Source organism: Pelodiscus sinensis, chromosome 4, assembly GCF_052426305.1.
Source record: "Pelodiscus sinensis isolate ZL-2025 chromosome 4, ASM5242630v1, whole genome shotgun sequence".
In the NCBI taxonomy this organism is placed as follows: domain Eukaryota; kingdom Metazoa; phylum Chordata; order Testudines; family Trionychidae; genus Pelodiscus; species Pelodiscus sinensis.
This window is the reverse complement of record NC_143055.1, coordinates 121033244-121051692: the sequence shown is the minus strand read 5'-3', so window position 1 is coordinate 121051692 and position 18449 is coordinate 121033244. Positions and strand designations below refer to the sequence as shown.

General features: G+C 45.4%; 1 protein-coding gene across 6 annotated transcripts in view; it reads right to left on the bottom strand.

The window, feature by feature from the left end:
• FAM13A (family with sequence similarity 13 member A) overlaps positions 1–18449 on the bottom strand; it is a 349887-nt gene that overhangs the window by 200103 nt on the left and 131335 nt on the right. For 2 of the 6 annotated variants that reach the window (XM_075929586.2, XM_089778079.1), the window contains exon 1: positions 2405–2575. The exons of 1 other annotated variant lie outside the window; for it this stretch is intronic. In XM_075929586.2, coding sequence (XP_075785701.2) covers positions 2405–2431 — 27 coding nt within the window. In that variant the 5' untranslated portion in view covers positions 2432–2575. Of the gene's footprint in view, positions 1–295; positions 2021–2404; positions 2576–5384; positions 5718–18449 lie in introns of those variants that run through there. 3 more of the 6 variants (XM_075929580.2, XM_089778078.1, XM_089778077.1) reach the window with 3 other exon arrangements.

Below are 18449 nucleotides of genomic sequence, written 5' to 3'. Positions count from 1 at the left end.
AAGGAGGAGGAATCCAAAGCCTCCTATTCTCAGGTATGGTGAATAATGGACTGTTGTATCCAAGCTATACTGCTACAGTAATCAGTGGGCCAGACTCAGGAGAGACTATGTATGTCAGCTGCAAAATCTGAATCACCAATTTAGACTCAGTTTTTAAGGCCAGATGGAATCACTATGATCACCGAGTCTGACCTCATGTACAACACAGAGAAAAGATCCTCCCTCACATAATTTCTGCATCAAGCCCATAACTTCTGGTTGAACGAGAGCATTATCTTTTCAAAAGATAACCCACCTTGACTTAAGAGTTGAAGAATCCAGAAGATAAAGTGTCCAGATAAAATCTAATGGTAACAAGGTAAGTGACAGAAAAGGACAGAAATGTAAACCAAGATACATAAGGTTGGGTTGAAAGGGAACTGTTCATCTACCCTAGGAGAAAATACAGCAGTAGCTTAATTCACCACACATCACATATTGAAGTCCACAATTTATAGGCAGGGTTTGATTGTTATATGTAATCATAATATAAACTCATCCTAATTCACTCAACCAACATTTTTTTTTAAAGTGTTTGCATATATTTCTGGCATCAAGTTTATTAGCAGCTAAGTGGACTGTAGGCGATCACCCATGACACTGGAATTTCAAGTGTGGTGCATAAGAAACAGCTGGATCCAGGAACGCATTAAAAATAAGCAGGACACCTCCCTGAAACCTGGTAATATTCTCTTCCGGTAGAAATGTTTCAAGTCTTATCTATGATTTGTGTGTTATAAGATATAGGGAAGCAGAGCTATTTAACAATACTCATACCTATTGTTTCTTTGAAAACAAAACATTACAGTACTATGTTGTAATCTCTTTAAATTCAACATGATGTTTAGATTCCACCTCATAACTTGAACATGTGCTCAGATTTTGCTATTAAGCCAAGCTTCTCCTTGTTCCAGGTATGAGAGAGAATTTGCATTAATCTTACCAATATTGCTGCATCTTTTCTGGTCAACACAGCTTCTCTGAGGAAATATATGCTAGTATCAGGACTTAGCAACCTAATCTTATCTGTTACGTTCCTGGACTGTGTTTGTCTGACGTATATAGAAGATGTGACTTGTGTATCTAAGGCTATAGAACAAGTTATAAATATCTCAAATATTATTTGAGAAAGAGTACAAGTCCATGTAATTAAAAAAAATGCATTGTAATGATCACCTTATAAATACATATGATAAATAAATATGTTCAAACTCCAGCTTCCACCAAGATATCATTTTAAAAATATTTCTTATGAGAATTATAAGTGACTACCATAAACTGTTTTCATTTAAGTTATATGCCAAGCAAAGATTAGGTTATAAAGACTAGACAAGTAATAAATAATTCACATTTTTATAGCACCTACCATCAGAGGATCTTGAAACACTGTTCTACATAAGCCCCAAACTTGTAAAATACTAATGCATTCTCTGTGGCAATCTCTGAGCAGCAAACATAATTCTATCTAATCTGAGTTGGGGGAAAAAATAATCAAAATATGGTTATACTTGTCCCCTTTTTGAAAATACAGTAAATCTCACTAATCAGTTGCTTTTTTTTAGATAAAGCTATGAAAGTTTAGGGCACTTAACCATTTTTGCTTAATAGCATTGCAGAGTGTACACACAAGACAGCACCTTGAATATTAGAAGACTAGCCACACTTCTGCAACTTTAACTTTTTCTCTTTTCAAATTGCTAATTATCTTTAACTACATGGGACAATTTTTTAATCACAGACCAACTGTAAATCTAAATTTCACCATCACTAGACACTGTTTTGAAGGGGAAACATTTCATCTAAGCATAAAATAAAATGAAAAGGCTAGGATCAAAGACAAAAGAGAGGAAAAATACCAATCATACCATTTCAGTTTCCTGAATTAACTAAAAGCATGCCAGCTCTAGTATATGTATTGTGTTCCCATTGTAACAACCTTGACTAGGTGTCCAATACAAACAGGAGAGAAAGCCTGTATTTCAATTCGGAGTAAAAGTGAGAGAAGCTAAGCAATACTCACTTACCACTTCTCCCCTCTCCCTCCATGCAAATAACTATGCCTCACAGTGCAAGAATATTTTGGATGGAGCAGAAGAAGAAAATCCTGAACAGATCCATAGTGGATGGTTAGTTTAGATTTTGCAAGATTAAAAAGTAAGTCATCCAGACTCAGACATGTTAATATTAGATTTTGTAAGATTAAAAAGTTAAGTCACCCAGTCTCAGACATGTTGATAATCTACAATTCCTTTCCCTGGAGTTGCACACTGTTAAGTTTATGCAGTTTAATAAACTAGTGGTTGGAAGAGGCCTACCTCAGCCCACTTGAACTAATCACAGCATACAACAGACAGCCTGTACTTACACAGATGGCTAATGCGCCTGCCCCCATTCTTTCAGGAAGTGTCTGGACGATGAAGATGAGATGAAAGCATTAAGCAGAGTACAGAAGGCTACTAAGATTTCATGCCATGAAAGCCTTTAAGTCCAGGAAGACAGACAAAAATATTAAAAAATTGCTAAAGAATTCTTATTTTATTGGATGAATCACTGAGAAGTTAGCTTTTTCTTCTTAGACTCAATACACATGGCTGGGATCAGCCCCTGCAGTTGAAATCTGATTCCAAGGAGTCCTTTATTAGCAGTCTGGAGGAGTCATGTGACCTGGTACTTAAGTCTTTAACATCTCAATCAATTACCAGGCATTTATTACATGCCAGCAGTCCAAAGATTTAACCCAAAAATTTACAGCTGATGTGTCCTACAGAGGAACATCACCCTGAGGCTAATCTCCCCTCACATAGAGGCTGCCACTCAGTGACTCTGCCTCACTAGTGTCATTATTCCCATTTCTGATTTAATGCCTGCTAGAAAACTCAAATATACTTTGAGGTGGAACAAATCCCTTTGTGAAGGCTCCACAGGACAATACTAACCAAGACACAACTTTTCAATTTTCTGAAACACTGCTCATTTTTCAAAACAAAATGCATTCCACACAGAGTACATACTATATACGTCACTCCCTCTGTATCACTATAACTGCTCCCTAACATTTTAGCCTAACAAACTGCAGTTGCCACTCAATTCAAAGTAGTAAATGCAAAAATCCCTTTTCAAATTTTGGCAACAAAATAATTAAGTAGCTATTTACAAACATGATACCCTTCCTGAATTGCATAACAGGGGAAATATATAGGCCTTTGGTCAGGCAGAAGCAGAAAGTGTGGGGAGCACCTGTAGTTGATGGGATTAACCAATAAGCACAGGCCTATCAGTTAAGCATGTAGTCAACTACACTATGACATCCCTTGTTAAGCCATGGTGTTAGAAAACATAGTAAGAGAGCCAAAAAATACTACCGTGGCTTAACAAGAGATATCATAGTGTAGTTGAGACACATTGTCTGGTTTCTCCTGTATTAGTAAAATGAAGGTTAAGAAGAACACAGTTCTGTGTAATTTTTGTGAAAAGCACATTAGTGGCTTAAGGAGGGGAATGAAATAGGAGGATGTTGATTCAAATCCACTGAGTCCCATAATTCTTTAAAGAAAATAGAAAACTAAAAGACAGTTGACATTAGCTGCTCCTGGGTAATGATTAACTGTTACCCCGTAAGCATCACCCATGAAGTGATTAATTGGTTACCAGTTCACATCCCTAACTTAAATGCCACCTCTGGGAAACCTCCTCTAGTTCAGGAAGGGTGTTGGCTGTGACTTTCAGAGCCCAGGTCTGAATGTTCTTCAGAAGTAAAGGTGGCAATCCTGAGATTCCCTCCCCACAACTTCTGAACATCCATTATCCCATTTTGGGTTGGAACTCAAGTTACAATAATGTGAAATTTCAATGTAAACATCTGAAATTGTGAAAGTGACTAATTTTAAAAACCTCTGGACATGAAATTCACCAGAATGGTCCACGAATTTGGTAGGGCCCTAACCAAAAGTGCATGAGGCTTACTGGTATGCTTACCAGTTAACCACTCATGCTCACTAACTCTGGCAGCAGAGGGGCTGGTGGACTGGGTAGAGGGACCCCATGACTGTGACAGAGCCAGTAGCAGGACATCACAGCTGCAGAGGAGCCCAATGGCTGAGGCTAGGCAAAAAGGTAGGACTTAGATTAATATGGTTAACCAGTTATGTGCTACTGTTTAACTAGTTAACTGTTTTAGCATGTAAAAAAATTCTACATTTGTAAGTTGTACTTCCATGACAAAGCCACTGCACTACAGCACTTGTTTGACTAACAAATTTATTTGGGCATATCATAGAATCATAGAGCTGGAAGAGACCTCAGGACTGGAGCCCACTTTGTCAGATGCGTGAAGTCAAATGATGACGTGGGCTCCAACCCAGGAAAGCTTATGCCCAAATAAATCTGCTAGTCTTTAAGATGCCACAGGACTTACTTCTTGTTGCTGTTGTTTTGTTGAAACAGACTAACATGGCTACCCTTCTGAAACTGTTCAGACCAAACCAGTTGCCCAAGAAGAGAACTAAATACAACTTCAAGAATTGTGCCCCCAACTCGGGTTACAATAGCAATACTAGGTAAATGAATGGTATATAAGGTAGCATATAGGAACATGGACTGCAGGGAACCAAAAGAGCACAGAGGGCTGTTTGGACTAGTACCTCTCAGTTTGGGCAGTGGTTAGAGCACAGAGCTGAGAGTCATGGCTCCCAGGGCACTTTCACAGCTTTGCCACTAGTTCTGGGGCCATCCTGCCAGCAGCTGCTTCCAAGGTTGACTATCTAATGGCTCACATTGAAGTGGAGGGCCGCGAAGTCGAGCCCCCCGATTAGGGCTTACTTCTGAGGGTGTAGCAGGGCTTAGCAACAGCTCTACAGGCGGCGGAGCTGTTTGTGTCCCAGCCGGGCGCTGCCAAGAGCCATTGGCGAGTGGCCGGAGGCGGCGCCACGCACAGATCTGCACCCAGCCAGACCGAGGGCGAAGGCAGGCGGGCACCCGACCCCCCACCGCCACCGCCAGGAAGGGAGGCGAGATCCTAGCGGGGCTCCCCCGCCAGCCCCGCACCATCTCCCGGCAGCTGCGCAGGAGCGAGGCGCTGTTCTCCCCGGAAAGGCAGGGGCAGGCCGGGGCGGGGGCTGAGCTGCCCCCTTTCTCTTCTCGCCCCCCCCCGGCACAAAGCCAGGGGCTCCCGCCGGGGGGGCTGGGAGTCACAGCAGCCAGGGGTGTCACTCCCCTTCCCCAGAGCCCTCCAGCCGCCGCTGCGGCTCCTCCGCGGCCAGTCCCCGCTGCCCGGCGCCGCACTCGCATGCAGGCGCTAGAGGGCGACCCCCGCTAGGAGCGCAGCAGCTCCGGCCTCCGCCTCGTACCTGCGTCGCAACGGGAAAGCCGCCGCCGCCGCTGCTCCTCAAGGTGCTTCCCAGCCCTAACGCGGCCCCTTCCTTCTCCTCCGGGCCCGCCTCATTGTTTGCAGCTGTGGGGCCCCCCCTCCGCGGGCTGTGCCTGGCTGGGGTAAGCAGGGGCACCTCCCAGCTGTGTTTGTAAACACACGCCACGTGCACGCTGCCTCCCCGCGATTCACCATCGCGGTACGCCCCAGCCGCCGCCCTCCTCCCGGCACTGGCATAGGGCGCTACGCCGAGCGCTTGCGGAGGCTCCGCCTGAGGCCAGCAGCCGCCTGCAAAGCAGCGGGGAGTGGGTGGGTGCACAGCGCCCCGCCTTCCTGTCTCGCGCCTGCGGGCACCACGTTCCACCTTCTCCCCCCCCCCCCTTTGCGGGGAGGACACAAGGCGCGGCAGCCCCGCCCCAAGCAAGCGAATTGCCTCCCAGCGCCTGCTTGGTTCTAGCAAGGGGAGGCGGGGCTCAGAGTCAGTGAAATCCATTGGAGCTTTGCCATTCGCTGCAAGCTGTAGTTCTCTGTCCCTGCCGGCCCATAGCAGGGAGGGTACAGCCCTGCCTCGCATGTTATTAGCCTTCTTTTACTACAGCCTCGCCTAGCTACGTTGGCTGCAACGCTACCACGACTCTCACTCCATGGCTGTGTCTACACTGGGCCACTTATTCCGGAAAATCAGCCGCTTTTCCGGAATAAGCTGCGAGCTGTCTACACTGGCCCTTGAATTTCCGGAAAAGCAACGACACTCTACTGTACAAAATCAGCCGCTATTCCGGAAACACTGTTCTGCTTCCGCTCAGGCATAAGTCCTTATTCCGGAACACTGTTCCGGAAAAGGGCCAGTGTAGACAGCCCAGTAGTCTTTTCCGGAAAAAAGCTCCAATCGCGAAAATGGCGATCGGGGCTCTTTTCTGGAAAAGCGAGTCTACATTGGCCACAGACACTTTTCCGGAAAAAGGGCTTTTCCGGAAAAGCAGCCTGCCAGTGTAGACGCTCCTTTTCCGGAAAAACTGAAAACGGAATAATATTCCGTTTTAAGCATTTCCGGAAATTCATGCCAGTGTAGACACAGCCCATGGTTATTACAGGTATAGTAAGACAGGGCCAGTTTTTTCAGCTCTTGTGAGAGTGAGAACCTGCAAGTGAAACTGACTCCATAACTAGTCCCAACCTAAACCCCCAAGGCATCCAGTAGGGGAGCAGATTACTATGGAATTTTCAAAAGTCTTTTCCAGTCAATAGTCCATAGATGCTATGTGACCCCCCCAACCACTTCAGGCTGGCGGTGGACAGGCACAGAGCAGGCATTCCCTGTGTGATACCATTTCCTAGATTGCTCACAGGGAAAAGGTGAGTTACTGATAAGAACATAACAACAGTCATAACCAAAGGTCTGTCTAGCCCAGTAACCTGTCCTTTAACAGTGGCAAATGCCAGATGCCCCAGAGAGAATGAACAGAATAGGTAATGGAGTGATCCATCCCCTGTCACCCAGCTTCTGACAAAAAGAGGCTAAGGACACCATTCCTATCCAGCCTGGCTAATAGTCATTGATGGACCTATCCTCCATGAATTTATCTAGTTCATTTTTTAACCCTGTTAGTCCTGGTCTTCATAACATCTTGTGCCAAGGAGTTCCATGGGTTGATAGCATTGCAAGAAGAAATCCTTTTGTTTGTTTTAAACCTATTACCTAGTAATTTCATTTTGCGACTCATTTTGTTATGGGAACAAGTAAACAACCCTTCCTTATTTGCTTTCTCCACACTAGTTACAATTTTATAGTTCTCTTATCCCCCTGAAGTCTCTTTTCTAAGCTGAAAAGTCTCGGTCTTTTTAATCTTTCCTCATATGGCAGCTGTTCCAATCCTCTAATAATTTGTGTTGCCCTTTTCTGATAAGCGACAGCCAGTGAAGAATAACGGGGACCCTATGCAGAGGAGGCTATCCTATAGCAGCAGGAAAAAGAAGTGTTCCACCAGGAAAAGGTAGAAAGATCATTGTTTTAGGGGGAGCAACAGCCTTTTCCTTGGCTGGCTGTCAGTCTGCTGATCATGGCAAGGTAGGTGATAAACTGAGACAGTCTCCTCACTGTCCCTACTTTCCTTTTCTTACACTCCCTCCCCCCCCTCAAAAAAAAAACCAGGGAAAATATTCTGTTGAGGAAAAAAAAGGGGGAGACCAAAGTTGTTGATAAAAAACAAAAGGACCCCAAGAGTTATTAAGCAAAAAATAAAATAAAATATCATGGCCCCTTTAAAAAAAACCTTTGAAGCTTTTTGCCAGTAGCCATCTTGTTTTCCTGATCAAGCCAGGAGACAGCTTCCCTGCGGAACCAGGTAAGCAGGGGGAGGTCCAGGGAGCTCGTGGGGAGACCTGGGGGCCGGGCCCGGTTGCTGAGTGTGTGTACGGTTGCCAAGTATCTGGTATTTTTGCCTCCTAGCAGGAGGAAAAAACACAGAAAATACCAGACATTTTAGGTGTCCGGTATTTTCTGAATTTTTTTTACCAGTCCGGAGGCGAATATACCAGACTGTCCGGGTCAATACCGGACACCTGGCAACCCTAGCCTCATCCAGCTGCTCCCTCAACTAAAACCAAAACAGACCAGAGCCCACATTTTCACAGGTATTTAGACTCAGAACTACTATTGACAATCTGGGCCCTTCATACTAGCCAACTGTGCCAATTCTTCATTACGTTTAGAAAAAGGAGACTGAGGGGGGATATGATAGAGGTATATAAAATCATGAGTGGTGTGGAGAGGGCTGATAAAGAAAAGTTATTTATTAGTTCCCTAAATAGAAGAACTAGAGGACACCAAATGAAATTAATGGGTAGCAGGTTTAAAACTAATAAAAGAAAGTTCTTCTTCACACAGCGTGTAGTCAACCTGTGGAACTCCTTGCCAGAGGAAGCTGTGAAAGCTAGGACTATAATAGAGTTTAAAGAGAAGCTAGATAATTTCATGGAGATTAGGTCCATAAAAGGCTATTAGCCAGGGGATAAAATGGTGTCCTTGGCCTCTGTTGGTCAGAGGCTGGAGAGGGATGGCAGGAGACAAATCGCTTGATCATTGTCTTCGGTCCACCCTCTCTGGGGCACCTGGTGCTGGCCACTGTTGGCAGACAGGATACTGCGCTAGATGGACCTTTGGTCTGACCCAGTACGGCCGTTCTTATGTTCTTATGTACATTCATTCTCATGTTATTTCCCGTTCCCCAGCTCTTTCCAGTTGGCCCATTAGCAAGAGAGAATAGACAGTAAAAGGCCTAGTCTTTCTGGGAATGAATAGGTCAGCCAGTGAAGAATGGCTACAGGAGCCCTACAGAAATATGAATATGTCACACAATACTGGGACCCATTTTGAATTCTGTACTTTTCCATGGAGGGGTAGGGAATTAAAAGTTTTCCCTTATGGAAATTCTATATAAGGCAGGGGAAGAAAACAATTATGATCTTCAGCTAGCTTTTCCTTTGCCTCCCCACCCCAAAGAGATACTTGGAAACAAAGAGACTGTAACTTAAGGCAGGAAAGAGGGGAAAGAACAGCTGGACCCAGGCCAAGAGACACCTGGTCTGTGAACAGGGGTGAAGCATAGGGAGGAGCACAAAGAGTCACATGCCCTGCCCATACCTTGGAGGGAAAGGGCCAGGGACCAGTAGCACCTGCAGAGAGAGAGAAAAAGAGTGTGCAAGTATGAAAGGAGTCACCCTGTGTGTGACACAGACTTTGTGACACAGATTGAGTATGTGAGGCACAGAGACTGGGTGAGTATGTGTGGCACAAACGGGAGAGTGGGTATGGAAGTGTGTGTGTGACAGTAACTCTGGATATGTGGTAGAGAGATAGTGTGGCACTGACTGGGTGTGTACGTTTGACAGTGACACAAAGAGTGTGTGTGCTGGCTCTTGCCAGGTAAGTTTCTGAGATAAATTATGCTCTATCTCCTTAAGACAGGGAAAGCTGACCTTCTCTGTTGGCTTCCCCCTGCCCCTGCAGTGCAGAGAAGGGATACAGGAGGGGCGAAGTGTGTATGTGAAAAAACAGTGCCTCTTAATGGAGGCACTCCTTTGTGTCACTTAACAGCCCTGCTTCAGACTGGAGCAGCGCTTCTGTGTATCTACCTGTCCCCAACCCTTGCTGTGCAGAGTTGGGCAAGGTAACACCCTGACTTCAGCATTTCTCTTTCCCCTCCTCCCTCTCCACAGCTAGCAGGAGAATCCTGGGAGCAGTTCAGCTGCAGGAAGAAGCATGGTGGGGGAGAGGCAGTGAACAAACACTACTGGCTATAAGTATGCACGCTCCGCTAATCAGCTGGTCAGATGAGAGAGAAATGCTTGGCAGGTTGGATCCAGTCCCTGAGTGTGATTTTGCCCACCCTTGCTTTTTCTATATATTTTAGAGTGTGTCTGTCTGTGTGTCCATTTGTTCAAGAACTCCTCCTAAATGGGTAAGAACTAGGTACCATCAAATTTGGTATGCAGCTTCCTCTTCTCCTAACTTAAAGCAAGATCAGGGTTTGGTTGTGCCAGGAGAACCGGAAGCCCCAGGAAAGGGTCAGTTTTCTATAACATGCAAAGGGAGGGGCTGCTGTTCCAAGGAACGCAATATGAGGGTGACTACTGGGTGCAGGGAGCCTGCAGGGAAGAGCTATACTGCAGAGTATCTACAGAAGTGTTTCTTAAACCGAGTTCTGTGGCACACCAGTGTGCCGCAGAGAACAACAGAATTCAAAATGGCAGCCCTTAAAGGGGCAGATGACATTTTTTTCCCCTCAATAACTTTCTCCCCGGCCCCCCCCCTTTTTTTTCTTCCCCTCAACAAATTCCTTGGTGTTCCTCATTTAAAAAAAAAAAAGATTGTTTGGTGTTCCTCGGTCTTAAAAAGTTTAAGAAACACTGGTCTACAGGGACCTCCATATCACCAATGGAGTGGCCAACAGAGATGGAACTCTGCCATTTTGCCTGCCAGCAGAGCAAGTGACTGGGGCCCACCTGCCTGGGAGACAGCCCACCTGCCCTGGGAGGGTTAGGGGGAGGGAGATAGCCCCCACTGACTGCCAGGGATAAGCCAGTGGGTGGGGTGCTCAGTCTCTGCTTCCCTGGCTTGCCCCCACTCCTTGCCCTGAGCCCCTCCTCACCTCCTGCCCTGACTCCTGAACCCTCCACACCACCAGCCTCCTGCCCTGAAAGACCCAGGCAACATCGGGTAAGTCTTTTAGTACAGCTGGTCCCCAAGTTACAAACGCATTACAGACCAAACACTTGCCCTAACTTGGAACCCATAGAGTTACATTGCGACCGCACTGTTCATAAGCGTGGATCGTGTTCGTAACTCGGAGCCCGCATTTACGACCGCTTTGCTCATAAGTGCAGATGGTCATAAGTCGAGGTGGCTGTAAGTTGGGGACCGGCTGTATTATATAAAACTGCCTACATCAGACTGATGTTTAATCCTCAGTGAAGGGAAGGAGTGTTTCAGATTCAGACTTCTGAAAATAATTACAGGGAAGAATTCAAGCTGGTACTTATAACTGAATGAACAAAATCTTGCTTTTGTGGGCACTACAGATGATAGCTGCCATATTAAATAATGCCCTGGAGAGTCATCCTCACAGTGCAGAAAGCTGATTGCTATGCTTGTCTGATGGAAATTAATCTAGACTTCAAAGTCAAATCTTGTGTTCTCTGTAGAGAATTTAAAGTGTTATCAACATTTTTAACAGCATTAGGAAATTATCCTAATTTAAATGACATATGTAATGAAATGAAATGAAGCAAGCCAATCAAGTGCATGTGAGAAATCTCCAGCATGCTGGCCCTGGCATGCTCATTATTGAGAGAAGTGTCCTCATGGCACTAAAGAGACAGACTTCATCCATCATTGGTCCTTTGCACAACAAGAGCAAAAATTGGCCAGGCAGAGGTGTCCAAATCCACTCCCCCTGCCTGCTCTTATCTTCCTGGGGAGGTGCCTCAGGAGACCATATACTGGAGGAATTTGGAGGCTGCGTCTACACTGGCATGATTTTGCGCAAATACTTTTAACGGAAAAGTTTTTCCGTTAAAAGTATTTGCGCAAGAGAGCGTCTACATTGGCCTGTGCTTTTGTGCAAAAGATGTGCTTTTGCGCGAAAGCATCCATGCCAGTGTAGATGCTCTCTTGTGCAAGAAAGCTCCGATGGCCATTTTAGCCATCAGGCTTCCTTGCACAAGAAATGAACGTTGCCTGTCTACATTGGCCTCTTGCGCAAGAATTCTTGCACAAGAGGGCTTATCCCTGAGCGGGAGCATCAGAATATTTGCGCAAGAACCACTGATTTTGTACATTACAACGTCAGTGTTCTTGTGCAAATACTCGTGGCCAGTGTAGACAGGCGGCAAGATTTTGTGCAAAAGCTTTTGCACAAAATCTTTCGCTTTTGCACAAAATCTTTCGCTTTTGCACAAAATCTTGCCAGTGTAGACACAGCCTTAGAGTATCAAAAGCATGAAGAAGTGACTTGATTGTGGTGAGTATCTTCATCGGGAGAAAACACCCTGGGAGGGGGGAAAAGAGGGGTTGTGCGTCCTTAATCTAACAGAGAAAGGCATAGCAAGAACCAATGTCTGGAAACTGAAGCCAGACAAATATAAATCAGAAATAAGGCACACATTTATAATGATCAGGTTGTTACAACCCTCACGAACAACCCCCATAAATGTTCAGTAGGCCTCTGCATTGGACCTAAAACATGTGCTCTTGGTTTGCTGCATAGAGATAAGCAGGGCTTGCTCAACTGCGGCAAGCCCCGCTCGCCAGCCATGCTGTCCGGCAATCTGCGCATGCGCAGATCATTCTGCACATGCGCAGATCATTCTGCACATGCGCAGATCGCCCGAATCCGTCTCTTTCGGGTTGCAATCTACTCGCCGTGGGCAAGTAGGTTGCATTATTTGTTGAGCCCTGTAGATAAGGCAGCTATCTTTGCAAAAGGGACTGTCTAAGCCAATTGCCTATGCTATGCACTGGAATAGTGCCAGCTCTCCTAAGCCTCCCTAGTAGCTGTTATGTGTACTGAGTTCCACCAAAGCTGTGGACCTTCTGGTTTATTGTTTCCCACTTCAGGAAGTACATGACAGTGTAAACAATTACCACCCGGACCTTACAAAGGGATTTCACATTTTACTCACAAAGGTAGAAGAAGCATACAGGTCTATAAAACAAACAACAAACCCTACAGACATTCCCTTCTTCCAATGTCCTTGCCTCTCCAAGAGCCCTTTGGGCACTAGTCAGTGCTTCTTGTGTTTTCAAGCCCTTCCTACACTACTCTCCTCCTGCTTAGCCTTCAGGTTCTGATTCAGATCGTGCCTCTCCCACACTTCCCTTGAGCTTTCCTTTGGTTGTTCAGATCTCACAGTGAAAAACCCTCCCCATCAGGGTTCCCCCTAAGCTGCACGCTTGTGCGGCCGCACAGAAGAAATTTTAGGCCCCACCTACGTCATTTATAGAGCCTCACAGCAGCACTTGAGGGGGAAATCTCGCTCCCCTGGGGTACAGAGCCCCCAGAAGGGTTCGAGGCCGGAGGTCAAATCAGTGAGGCAGGAAAGAAACTTAGAAGAGAAAACTTTATGATGCATGCATGCAGGCTGTCACTTCCAAGAGTGAAGCAGCAGCCCTGACAGACAGATTCAGGTATCCTTTATACAGAATGCTTAGACAGCTCAGTTGTGGATTGTTCTTCTTTAACATATCAAAGTCTCAGCAGAAGTACTTTGAGACTTCTGTTCACCCCAGGAGTGCTAGAAGTAAGTTTTTACAGTACACAAAGCCACATGAGAACTTGAGTGGAGGAGTCTACAAGGCAAACTGTGACACAGATAAGGGTTTACATGACAAATTGTGACAGACTAGGAGTATCCATGAATTTGAGAGAGTCATTTGTAAGGGTCTTTGATTAGAGCTAATTTGATTTCTCTCTGTTACAGGGAGAGAGGCCTGGAAAACTTTTTAACCCTTACAGCAGTTTTCTTTTAGAAAGTTATGATTTCTGCACAGTCTCCCCTTTAGACACAATTGGAGTTATTTGATTTTTCTCCCACAATTCCCCCCTTTAATACTCCTATTGGAGTATTACTCAAAGTTATTCTAGACATTTTTAGGTATTCTTTTTTTTGCTGGGATGAATTCTTATCTTAGAGGGAGGTTTTCTTTATCAGTTGGGTAAATGATCCACTGCCCATTCACCCCCAGATCTTTACCAGTGCCAATATTGCTTTTAAAACATAAGGGAAACATAAGGGAAGCATTCCCTGATGGATGTAATGCTTGAGTAAGGGGAATCCCTGAGGCAATCAGATTTTTATGCCAAATCTGCCTGTTCCCCCCCATGACTATGTACTTCTGGCACAGTGTTATCATTCTGGGCATCTACCCACTCCCGCTCTCCTGTAGAGTACTGACTACCAGTAGATCTGAATTTTTAGGGGTCTGGTCCACAGGGAGGCAGGAGTTGGGATAAACTGTAATGGTAAAAGGCCTTCAGAGCCTTCTATAAGCTGTTCACATATCCAACAGTCACTTGTATCACTTGTATTGGTGAGGGACACAACCTTTTGCAGGGCTTCCCAATAAGGGTGGGGAAAGTTATATACTAAGGCTATTCTGACTACTAAAAGAAGGAAAACAATCCCCATCTTATTATAGTATCTTAAGTCTCTAAAGTAGAAAGGATAATAATAATATAGTAATTAGCTAGCAACTAGCAAAGCAGTCTCTTTAACTAAGCTTAATCAGTTAGTATTGTTTGGCTTGCCTCTGCAGGCACTCTTCGAGATTTCGTAGTCTCTTAGTTCACTCAATACTGGAATGGATTTCCCTTTGTGAGAGCTACAGGGCTCCAGGCTCACCTGTAGGTCTTTGCTGGTACAGTCCTACCTCTCAGGTTGTACCTCGAAGCTCCTGGTGGAGGCCGGTTTGGTAACAGTCTGGTTTGAGAGTCTGCCGCCTCGGTCCGCTGAACCTCGTCCTCAGGTGATTCCTCCAGGGAGGGGTCCTGGGTGACGGGGTCAATCAGCTCTGTTGGATTTGCAGTTCGGCGTACATGACTTGCGTGGATCCACGAGGGGCGCTCCTTCACCTTTACTGCTGTGTGGGTGATGAGCAGCAATTGGAACGGTCCTTCCCACCGGGCTGTCAGGGAATTCTTTTTGCGATGTTCCTTCACGAACACGTAGTCGCCTGGTTGGATGTTGTGGCACGGTACATCAGTAGGTACTGGGAGGGCTTCCTTTACCTGCAGATGCAAGCTCTCCTAACCGTCATTTTATGTCTAGGTTTCTTCTTTCTGTGTGGCTGCTAGCCTGTGGGCCTCCTGCAACATTAAACTGCTTACAAATCACACATGAATTAGATATGAATTAGATATTCTTGAGACAGCTTCTAGGTGCACGCCTGGGGCGTACCATTGTTTTGGGATTTGTGAGGCCACCCCCCTTTTGCTCATGTGTGTCATTTGATGAGACACCTGAGCAAGCTGCCGTGTGAGAGATTTTTGGGGCGACTGGGCAGCCATCAGGTGCACCCATTATCCCAGCTGGGGATAAGGAGCAGCCTGCTTTCTCCCAAAGGTTTTTCTCTGCAGGTTGAGCAGCTTGCTGTAGTTCTATCAGGTCCTGCAAAGAAACAGGGAGAGAAAGAGAGACCAGAATCTGAAAGGGAGCCAGAGGTCCATGTGCTGCTGCACGTCTGGCCGCTGCATCAGCATTCCCATTACCCAGAGAAACAGGATCAGTGGCACCTGTGTGGGCCGGGCAATGGGTAATAGAAAGGGATGTGGGTAGCTGAATAGCATCAAGGAGTTGGGAGATAAGGGGACCATGAGAGATAGCAGAGCCAGAAGGGGTAAGGAAACCTCGTTGTTTCCAAATTTGTTCTGTGGCATGACAGACAGAGAAAGCATACTTTGAGTCAGTATAAATGGCAGCAGACTGTCCGGAAGCTAAAAGGCAAGCACGAATTAAAGCGATGAGCTCAGCAGACTGAGCTGATTTGATTTCTGGAAGAGAAAAAACCTTTAAAACATTATTATCTGAGACCACTGCATATCCAGCCTTTAGTTTACCAACTGCATTTCTTTTACATGAGCTATCAGTATACAATACAAGATCTGCATTTTCCAGCAGTTGAGCAGACAAATCTTGGGGAGGCTTTACACAGTGCTCAAGCAATTCTTCACAGTTATGGGTATGTGCTTTACCAGTAGAGGGTAAAGGAGAAAAAGTAGCTGGGTTAAGTACATTACATCTTTGAATTACCACATTTGGGGAAGAGAGGATAACATTCTCATACAGGGTTTGTCTCTGAACAGATAGGTGCTGGGTGCGGTATCACTGTAAGAGAGCAGAGACAGCATGAGGGACCTGTAAGATAATGCTGTGGCCTAATGTGACAGGTTGGGCCTTTTTAAAGTAATTCAGCAGTAGCTGCAACTGCCCTCAGACAAAGTGGGAACCCACGGGCTACTGAGTCCAGTGTTGCAGAAAAATAAGCTACTGGATGAGGTGTGGGTCCAAGGGGTTGACAGAGAGCTCCAGCTGCAATTCCATCCTGTTCATGACAAAACAGAGTAAAAGGCTTGCTATAATTAGGTAAGCCTAGAGCAGGTTGCTGTGAGAGAAGAGTTTTAAGGGAAAGGAAAGCAGATTCACATTCTGGGGACCAGGTCACTGGGTCAGGAGCTAAGATTAAGAGTAGAATAGTAAGGGGTCTGGTGAGTTCAGAAAAGTTAGGAATCCATTGTCTGCAATATCCTGCAGTACCCAGAAATTTGTATACCTGACTTTGGTGAAAGGGTGAGGAATGAAAAAAACTTGAGATTCGCTCAGGTGTTAACTGGCGGCCATCTCCTAAAAGTAAATGTTCCAAGTACTGAACTCTTTGTTTTACAAATTGCAATTTGGCTTTGGAAGCCTTGTGACCCTTATTAGCAAGACACTTTAACACATAGGAGGTATCAGTTTTACATCTTTCCTCAGTTTCACTAGCAATTAACACATCATCAACATACTGAACTGCAGGGAAGAGAGAGAGAGTTAAGGTCAGCTTTTTAAAAACTGAGAAAACAGAGTAGGGCTTTTACAATAACTTTACAAAAACATGTCCAGGTTAATTGATGACCCTGAAAGGAAAAGGCAAAGAGAAATTGGGAATTCTTATGCACTGGAATAGAAGAGAAGGCAGAACATAAATCTATTACAGAAAACCAGGTTAGGTACTACTGGAAATCTAGGGATTACAAACTTATTAATGGCTCTTGGGTCTTCTACAAATCTATAGATTTGCTTTTTCACAGGTAGTATAGGTGTATTACATGGTGAAGTTGTATAAACAAGTATTCTTTGTTCAAGGAGGGAAGAGATTACAGGCTTAATGCCCTCTTGTGCCTCCCTAGCCAATAGATACAGGGCTACCCTTGGGAAAGGCTTGTTGTGTCTGTATGTTATTTGCACTGGTGTTGCGGAGGCTAGCAACCCCACTTCATTCACATGGGCTGCCCACAATGTCTCTGGGACATCTGAGAGGTCCAGGAAGGGTGTATATCCTGAGGTCTCATCAGATTCCTCTGAGAGTAGTAATGCCATCAAATTTGGAGCCTGATAGGGGGAAAGGTCAACAAATATCCCTTCCTCTCTACAGAGAAGGTTTGCACCCAATTTACACAACAAGTCACGTCCCATAAGGTTTACAGGAGAACAGGGAGATAACAGGAAAGAATGTTCAGCTGACAAGGGTCCAAAGCAGGGTGGGGGTGCAGATGGCACATCTGGGGAATCAAGCTGTTTCTTTAGAGTAGCCAATTCTTGCTGCAGCTTTTCAATAGAATCTTTTTTGCTAGCCATAATGCTCTGATTATATTTTTTTTTTTTTTACTGCCACATCCTCCCAGAGGCACCAATATTCCATCTGGTTAGGATGTTTTTCCTCGAGGAAAACTCTAAGATAAGCAAGCTTTTGTAAGTCAAAGTTCTAATTGTCATGTATTCTGGGAATTCCCCTGAGTATAGCCATTCCAAATGCTCAATAATTCCTTAAGTCTCCTTAGTTTCAAACCTGCAGGCAATACCTAGCTGACTGATCATCTGAGACAAGGGAGTCCCAGGCTGTGAGAAACCTTTCCCCTCAGTAGGAGACAGACTTGAGGGAGCAATCTTATCCATGTTAGCACTGTCTTGTCCAAGGACAGCGCAGGAGCCCAACAGTACTACCCTCCCCAAGGATAGTACAGGCGTCCAGCAGCACTACCCTCTCCAAGGATAGTGTGGGAGTCCACACAAACTGTCAGCTTCACTCACACTCCTTATGTGCCGGGGGAAACCGCCCTTGCTTTCAGCAGCTGTGCAGTGACACTGACAGCGCTGGTGCGGCTGCAGTCCCACTCCGGACTTCACTCACTCAAAACCATGCGCTTGGACTCGCCACCAATCAGTCAGCAACAACAACAACAACAAAATCCAACCCCTATTTGGCTATACCCAGTGTTTTCATTTTAAATTTCCCTCAAGCCTCTTAACAAAAAAAATTTTAAGTAAAAGATGACTCTTACCGCCAGCCGGTCCAGCTAGTGACGAGAACAGGGAGGCGGACCGGGGGATTTTAAATGGATCCCTTACCCTCCAGATGCGCGCTGTAGTCCGTTCCCATTCCCCGTCATCAGCCTTTCCAACTGGAGTTCCAAGCCATCCCACTTCTGACACCAAATTGAGGGGGAAATCTCGCTCCCCTGGGGTACAGAGCCCCCAGAAGGGTTCGAGGCCGGAGGTCAAATCAGTGAGGCAGGAAAGAAACTTAGAAGAGAAAACTTTATGATGCATGCATGCAGGCTGTCACTTCCAAGAGTGAAGCAGCAGCCCTGACAGATTCAGGTATCCTTTATACAGAATGCTTAGACAGCTCAGTTGTGGATTGTTCTTCTTTAACATATCAAAGTCTCAGCAGAAGTACTTTGAGACTTCTGTTCACCCCAGGAGTGCTAGAAGTAAGTTTTTACAGTAC